This window comes from Mus caroli, unplaced genomic scaffold, assembly GCF_900094665.2.
Source record: "Mus caroli unplaced genomic scaffold, CAROLI_EIJ_v1.1 scaffold_11210_1, whole genome shotgun sequence".
NCBI classification, from domain to species: Eukaryota; Metazoa; Chordata; class Mammalia; order Rodentia; family Muridae; genus Mus; species Mus caroli.
The window spans coordinates 4132-12461 of record NW_018389884.1 but is presented as its reverse complement, the minus strand read 5'-3'; the positions used below and the strand labels follow the sequence as shown (position 1 = coordinate 12461).

General features: G+C 39.9%; 1 protein-coding gene across 1 annotated transcript in view; it reads right to left on the bottom strand.

Annotated features, from left to right (window-relative positions):
• The window catches only part of LOC110288350 (amphiphysin), a gene marked incomplete at its 3' end in the record, with an annotated part of 44356 nt that extends 36685 nt beyond the window's left edge, over positions 1–7671 (bottom strand). Inside the window, exons 1-2 of the mRNA XM_021154721.1 lie at positions 7566–7671; positions 5192–5287 (exon numbers count right to left, since the gene is read on the bottom strand). Of these exons, the coding sequence (XP_021010380.1) occupies positions 5192–5287; positions 7566–7667 (198 nt within the window). The remainder of the gene's footprint in view (positions 1–5191; positions 5288–7565) is intronic.
• Positions 7672–8330: the final 659 nt, after the last annotated feature.

Genomic DNA, 8330 nt, shown 5'->3' with positions numbered 1-8330 from the left:
AAGACTCTGCCAAAAAAAAAAAAAAATCCTCCTAGAAATTAAAGTGAAAGAAATCTTTTTCAATCAAACGAAAACAGGGAATTCATTGCCAACATAATGCTTTTGATCTCTTAGGTGGAACTGCATGAAGCCGTAATTACTATAAAGGACAAAAATCAAGGCAAATATATACAACTGCCTGCCTTTACTGTTAATTGCATGAAAGCATTACTAGCCATTCAGAACAAAAAGAAAACAGACAGAAAAAAAAAACCAGAAGCAATGTATTCTGAAGCTTACAACACATGTGAAGGTAATGTAGGTAGATAGAGCACAAAGAGGAGTCAAGAGGTCTAGAGTGTATCACTAGGCTTGCAGAAGATGTCGCATGTGGTTTAAATCAAATGCAGCTAAATATGACAGTGGAAAATGTATGTGTAAAAGTGGATGGTAATCACTAAAATGCTTAGTCAAAAGGTTGGAACCACTAAACAAATAAGGTAAAATATGCTGAATTTTCAGATCTAAATTCAGATTCTGAGTTAATTAGCCTGAGAGATTTGACATCCATGTGCTTTATGTCTCTGCAACTTTCTAGTTGCACCCTGCTGGACTAATAATAAGCACCATTTCATTTAATAAAAACCTCTTAAAATGAATATGCTAATAAGAGGAAAAACAATGTTAATAAGATATTTATGTTTTTATATAACACAGTAGTCACCCATGAATCTGCTCAGCATCCTACAGTATGGATATGGTAAGAGCTATTTCCATTTTACTCAGAGAGACCTGGAATTTGCCTAGAACTGTTCACCATCTCTGAGCCTAACTGGCAACAGGAGTAGATGAGGTGAGAGAAGCTTCACACAAGGTAACAACTGACCCTCCAGAGTGGGAGGGCGGGGAGGGCGAGCGCCTTGAGCACCTGCCAGAGGCAGCCTTCTTCCAATGTGCACCTTCCGGGCTCTCTCCTGTCTAACTTCCTGTCAGTCTTTCCCTGCTCCTGGAATTCCGTTAACAATGCCCCTCCCAGTGCCTCCACAGACTCTGCTGACTATTCAGGATAACTTCTCCACAGCCCGCCGACACGTGTGACATGTAGATTCAGAAGCGTATTTAAACTGAGCAGCTTCAGATCTTTATATTCATTCCAGTGATATGTTTTTCTGTCGCTACCATTTCCTCATGGCCACGAAATGCTTCAAGACATACACAGAGTACCTTCGTGATGGTCACTGAGCTAGCCTACGTGGGGGAGAGGGAATCCCTTCTGCAAGGCTAGAGGACCATTTTTGTCAGAAAAGTGATAATGCCCATTATTTTTAACAAGCATCTGTTTCTTTCTATGGGACAGAAGCTTGTGTAGCAAGCAGCCCCTCAGAGCTCTTTTGTATGGATGTGCCTCAGCCCCAGAGACATCTTTAATATCTTACAAATAGCAAATCATTAGCTTTTGAAGATTGCATTGGTCTTTGAAAAGAGCTGAAATGCAGTCGTTACCATGATCAGGGTGAGGTGGAAGAGTACAGTTGGAATGTGGCTTTTGTTTGAAAAGTGAGTGCAGTGCATCTTGTGAAACATTTCCCTCTAGAAGTGGCAAGGCCCTCACAGGAAGTAGCTTACTAGGGTGAAAGTAAATATTTTAAGATCTGTCATTCACTTGACACAGATAGTTCTGTGCTATAAAAGTAAATCAATCCTATTTTTTCGTATATGATATTTTGGAAGTTTGGAGCAATAAATAAATAAATACTCAAAGATTAATAAGAACAGAGTTAACTCAGTAATTTTTTCATACAACCCGATTCTAATTAGGCATCCAATACTAAACTTAAGTAAGTCAATTTAAGTAATGATAAAAAACTTAATTGAAATTCCTCATCAGCTTAAATTTCTGTAGTTTAGAAAATAATTCATTACAATTTTTAAAATTCTCTGACAACCCCAATTTGGAATTCATTTGGGCACACTGAAGTGTGCCCAAAATATATGCTTAGTTATTCATGCATGGGTGCCAACTTGGAATCTAAACTATATTTTATAGTAATTCCTCACAGCTATAAGCCCACCGGGGTTGGTGACATGTGGGTTCTTATTTTAATATTGAATTTAGATGTCAGCACTACACAATGGGAATCACAACATGGACTGCCCTGCCAGTCACAGCTCAAAAGTCAAACATCATCCTCACGAATGGTACTTGAGTCTTCTGTGATAGGCTATAGTAAATGCTTGGGAATTTGCCTGAGGTTTTAAATGCATGTGGCCTGTTGATTGTAATGGGAGTCAAGGAAGTCAGTTTTGGTCTATGCCAAATATCAAATTTTTCCACTCAGTTCATCTTACTCATAGTGTTCTTTCCATCAGAAACCCCTTCATTACATAGCCACTAATCATCATTTGATGACCATAGGGAGTCTTTTCCTAATTCTAAATTGGACTCATTGAAAAATATAAAACTTCAATGTAGCTATTCTTCAGTCTCCAAGTTTTCTCTTTCCTGAGATACCCTTAATTATTTGTCATGTTGTAGGTTTTCCAATCCTCTGCCTTGGATGACAATTTTGTCAACATAGCTTAAGAGTAAAGGAAACAAGGAGAGGAGAGATTGATTCAGCCTCTTCACATGACACGAGTTAAACCTTAAAGCACATCTGAAGGCTACTCTGCCTTCAGAGTAGCACGAGGAAGCCCTGAATCCTGCTATTACGAAATACCTACGTATGCTGCAACTGCAGGATCACTCTGTGCGTGACTTCAACTATGTACCTCAAGAAAGGGGCTCCGTGGTAAAAGTTCTACTGAGTATTACATCATGTTGACTTCAAATAAACTGAAATGAACAACCAGTACAATCAATTATAATTAATAGGACAAGAATACTATTTTCCTTATTCTTGTCTGACTTCCAGATCTTGGAGGAATGGAGATTAAACTGTCATGCAAGAGAGGTAACATCAGAAGATCGAGCAGTGAAGCCTAGTTTCTGTTTCTCTCCTGGATGCACTGATTCAAACTACAAATCAATTCTCTTGTGAAAGACAGAAATTAGGTGAAAGGCTTCTTGCATAAGCAGCAAGGACAATTAAAAGCCATGGTTGGCAGACACTCTATAAGCCTACAGTCAGTTGACATAGTGCCATTGCCTGGCATAGCCCAGGGCATATGGCTGCTATGCCCTGACTCCCAGCTCCTACCTGAGTACAGACTCTCAGAACTTCTATCTGACAATGAACTTTGGTATGGTATCCCTAGGGTGGCTCCCTTGGGCCAATAAATATTCAACAAACTGGGAAGCCAGTGCGATCCTGGGTGACACTCGAATCTGCAACAGAATGAGTCACCATCACTGTCTCTCGAAGCTCAGTACAAGCCTAGCTTTTTAAATGTCCAGACTCCTTCTCCTTAGGAAAGAAAAAGTTCAACAATTGTGTAGTGGCCCCATTTTTAGCCCTGTGGTAGGAGCTTTGCCCTCAGCACTGATGGGGTCTAGCTCTCTCTAGATAGTTTGAGATTTCCCAGAGCAGATGGACTTGGATAAGCATACAAAATATATTCAACCAAAACAACATGGAATCTGATGTGAAGCTTCACAGCTTCCTTTTCGAAGGCTAACGTTTAGTGTAGATAAGTTTACTAAGCTGTATAGACTTTGGGTCTTGTTAACTTTGACGCGTAGTATTCTTACTCATTAGCAAGGATTTTTCTCTTAAAAAAATAAAGTTTATTTTTAAAAGAACAGGAGGTGGGTTGTACTACAGAAAGACTGACAGGTTTCTCAAAATGTAACTGGGATGACTATTAGGATCAGTCCAAGAGGAGACCATCAAGAGGAGCGCATCAGAAACCAGTGACAGTGGGGGTCAGAAACTCTACAGAACCAAGGAGGACACGAAATAGAGCAAGCACATTAGAATAAACAGGCACATTACTGTGCACAGTTAAGTTCCCAGCCTGTCTGAAAGCACAACTACTGAGACTCCGTTTATCAATACACAGTCTGTGTCTATCACAATCCCGAGTCCCTCATCAAACTCCTTATTCTTAATCGTAAGGATCTAGTAAACTCTCGTGGTTGCCTTCTAGACTTTAATGTTTGCTGATAGTCAGGTGGCTGTTCTGTCTAATGTATCAATGCCTACACAGAGACTCTAGGAAAACGAGGACACAGGGAAGAAATCTCTAGTGATAATGTTAACACGGGGAATCCATCATTCAGATTTGTTTTGTTGACATGTGGCCACCAAGAGGAATATATTTGGAGAGATCACTTACATTCTTGCCCAGAAGTCACCAAAGGCTCTTTATTCAGTCTGTAGGAGCAGAAAAACTCGTCCTCCCTCTGAGTGGTGATGTGGAGAAGCCATTTCATTTCACCGTGTAGCCAAAACCAGTGCATTCCCTATAGGAGGCTTCCTGGTATTTGTTCTTGACTACACAGAAGGCCAGGTGACAGTGGATTTGTAAAAGGAGATGCCCCAGATGTCCACTGGTGCTGGTTCATAACCTCCTCACCCTGCTAGAAGGCCAACATACCCTGACTCCATTTTGAGCACAGAAGCAAAGGGGCTACTGCTGCACATCTGTTGCATACAGATGTTTTTTTCAAACCCAGCTTTAGCTACAGTGGCAGTTCCAGATCTACGACATTCAACCATTCACCTCTTTATTTACCCTGGTAGGGGCGTTAAGAGCCAATGCTATTGTTTTAAACATAATTTTTTCACATCCTAAAAGGCTCATATTTCGATTTTAATCAGAAAAATTTAAGGACAGCAAAACACACAGGTGCACTGTGACTGCATGTGAAACTAACAGTGAACAGTGAAATATCAGATTTCTCCTTACATTTACAGTTCAGTTTCCCCACTCCCTGTGACCGTCATTTATTTTAAAGAAAATCACCTCATACTACATATAAAAAGGTTGGAATAGATTTTAGGTATTTGAGTTCTGATTTTGTATCTACAGGTTTGAAAAGACTTCTGTAAAGAAAGAAGCATTGAAGTGTTCACTAAGAGGCCACTTTGATTTCTGTAGCTGGATTTTATTTCACGATAATAGATTTAAAATACATACTTAAATAAATGAAAAGTTACAAATGTCTTCCATTTCAGCTTGAGAACTTTAAATCCCCCTCTGTTGCCCTGATTTTAATAACTGCATGAGACCATTCAATTATTTCCTTCACACGTGGAGAATGAAATACCTTTATGTCAGGAAACTGGCCCAGGTAGGTGTCCAGTGTCAGCAAGGAGCCATCCACTAGCTTTTGATGGAAGTCTTCCCACAGCACATCACACTTCTAAAGGAGAAACAGAGAGATAGTGACTCCGTAAGCCCAGACACATTTCATCAAACTGCTAAAACATCTAAAATCAAAACACATAGTAAGCAATACTTCCTGAGATATTAGAAGAGGCAATATGAACTATGACCTAATTAGGATGCAATCAAACTTCAAGGCCATGTGGTCAGTGTTCTAGTTAACAATACAAGCTAGGAGCTTGGCTTGTTTAAAGTATATCACTGATTCTGAGATACCGAGGAATGCAGAGGGTTTATCAGATTCCCAAGTTACAATAAATGGCCATTGGAGTGAAAAGATTGAGAATTCCTGTGAGACAGCTAACTTACCTACAGCAGTTGATGAAATTAGAGCCAACCCAGAGAGAAACAAACAACAAAACACAGCTGAAATATTATGTACACAATGAAGAGAAAATGTATTATACCTTATTGACCATGAGGTATACAGTGAATTTAAAAAAAAATGTCTCCAGTACTTGTCAGTTCATCATATCATACTCGGGCTGTTACTTCCAAATTTCTTTAAGTAAGCAGTAAATCTTGATCTTGTTTAAAAATCAAAACAATACAAAACTAATCTAAAGGTGGAGACAGTGGCCCACATCTCTAATGTCTGCACTTGGGAAATAGAGCCAAGAAGATCAAGGCCAGCCATAGCTGGACAGTGGGTTTGAGCCCAGTTTAGGCTACCTGATATCATTTACAAGAAAAAGAAGTTTTATTTGCATTTTGTTTCCTGTTTTGACCTTCAAAAACTAAATCCTAGTTATAATGCTCAAACAAAATTATTAAATTCATCAATTAAAAAAGGCTCATCATCTGTTGTGAGTAGACACTCTGAACATGTAATGATCAATTGCTCTATGGTCCAAAGGATGATGTTTGAAACTGGAGCTGAGGGTTCAGATGTCCTGGAATCCACAGGGGCTAGTGTAGCATAGCAGCCATTTCATTAAAGAACCAGTGTCGATAGGAGCATTGCGGTGGACAAAATGTAATCCTACAATGGTCTGAGGATGGGAACACAGCTTTCCATAACTCTTTACATTTTCCTTGCTTCTGATGAGTTTTGAGAATACTTTATTAGTCAGAAATGTACAAAGACAGATAAGCATTTAAAAACATGTTGTTGAAATATGATGTTTTCATATAGGGAAAATGTAAGACGACAAAAACACTTGGTAACTGCATTTAAAAGTGGTATGTGGGAACAGCTTTGCCAAATTCACATCCTGAAAGATTTTGGAAGATAGAATATATCTAACAAGACCCACTCCCATAGATAAACCCATTTTCATTTCAGTTCTAATGATACGATGAAGATCAATATCGGGGTATCAGCACTGCCACGCAGCAGCCAGAGACTCACTGTGAACCCCTGCAGAAGCTCCTGAATTAACCTTCCCTTGGGCTTTGACTCCATCATCTAACTCAGATCTTCTGTTTCTAGAGGAGCTCTATTGACCCACCTGACATGACGACATGACAAACAATTGCTCTTCTTTTCACCAAAAATCTTGGAGGGGGGATAACTGCGGCCTAGAAGCTCTCTCCCATCAGTGACAAGGACATGTTCTGAGCACTGATGAGAGGACCTTCACACAAAGGCTTCAAATGTGATTTCTGTTAGTATAATTGGCATTATTTCCATCTTGTACATGGGAATTCCAAGAAGATAAAAGAGCTGCCTGAGGTGACGTGGCCCTTCTTGCTGTCTGTTCTGCTCCACTTTTCACAAAGTGGTGATGCTCATGTGCTCACGTCTTGAGGGCTGAGTGACCTAGAGCTGTCGTCTTTAATTCAGGTGTGAGGGTATTTCTAAGTCCAAGGCTGCCATAAAGTTCAGCTGAGTTTAGTGACTGGACTAGCTGTGCTACAGAGGGATGGGTGAGCTTCTGAGATTTTGTTTCTGCATTCCAGGCAGGCTGACTAAAAGGGAGAAGTGGGGAGGGGAATGAAATCACTGCATGGAAATCAAGTTGATAAAAGGCTCAGCCACAAATAGCTGTTACAACCTCTAGTGTGTAATAGAAAAGAGCTATGGTTATTTTTAAGAAAAGCAATCTTTAACCCAAAGTTCAAATGGTTTCAGAATCACTTTCCCTCACACTACAAGTTGGGGATGGCTTAGGTACTAGAACTCTAGGCTGCATTTTTAGTATCTCATCTTGGTTTGCGATTCATGCTCTGAGGTGGAGAAGTGGAATGTGGACGGAGCACTTGACTTCTGGAAGCCACACGGGGCCTCCTAGAAGTTGCCATCCAGCTCTTACCTCACCAACCATCTTTACATCTTCCCGTCCATACCAGTCTGGCTCGTAGACTTCATGTAGAGATTCAGTGAGCTTCATTGAGGCCTCCTGCATACCTGGCATTGGAGAAAAACAGTTGCATGGAATAGGGAGGCATTGCTTTTTTTTTCCACTGCTTTGCTAAGTGGCACAGAAACAACTGTGAAGGCACAGCTATATCTTTCCTTGAGAGACTCTGAGCCTTACATTCACTCTCATGCTATACCTTCTCAGTTACTTACACAATGGCAGCAAACCACTGGGTCTCAGGAAACGTTAACAGTGTCATTCATCTGAAAACTGCAACAACAGTGTGCTCTAGTCGCCTGTTAAAGGGAACCTAGCAAATCTTTAGAACACAAAAATAGTAGACAAAGCTACAAAATTCTAAAAGCAAAATTAATCTCGGATCACTGTACAGAAATAAAGTACTTTTGAAACAGGTAGAAAGAGTATAAATATGACTTTTGTATGGATCAGATGTAAGTGGCTTAGTGATTTAGCTAGTAAAATTGTTGAAAGTGGTTACAATTCAAAAGGAACTTTCTTCTTAAGGTGACAAGTAAAATGTATTTATCTCTCAAAACTAAATATAGTTTTGAATAAGACCTTCCAGAAAGCTTTGGCTTCATCAGCCTATGGGTCTAAATTTTCCTTGCACATTGGTAGGTGGCAAACACGCTTATTAATAATCGTCATGCTGTGAAGCTTCTTTGAGCAGCAGAGGTATAAAGCACCTCTGGGGCT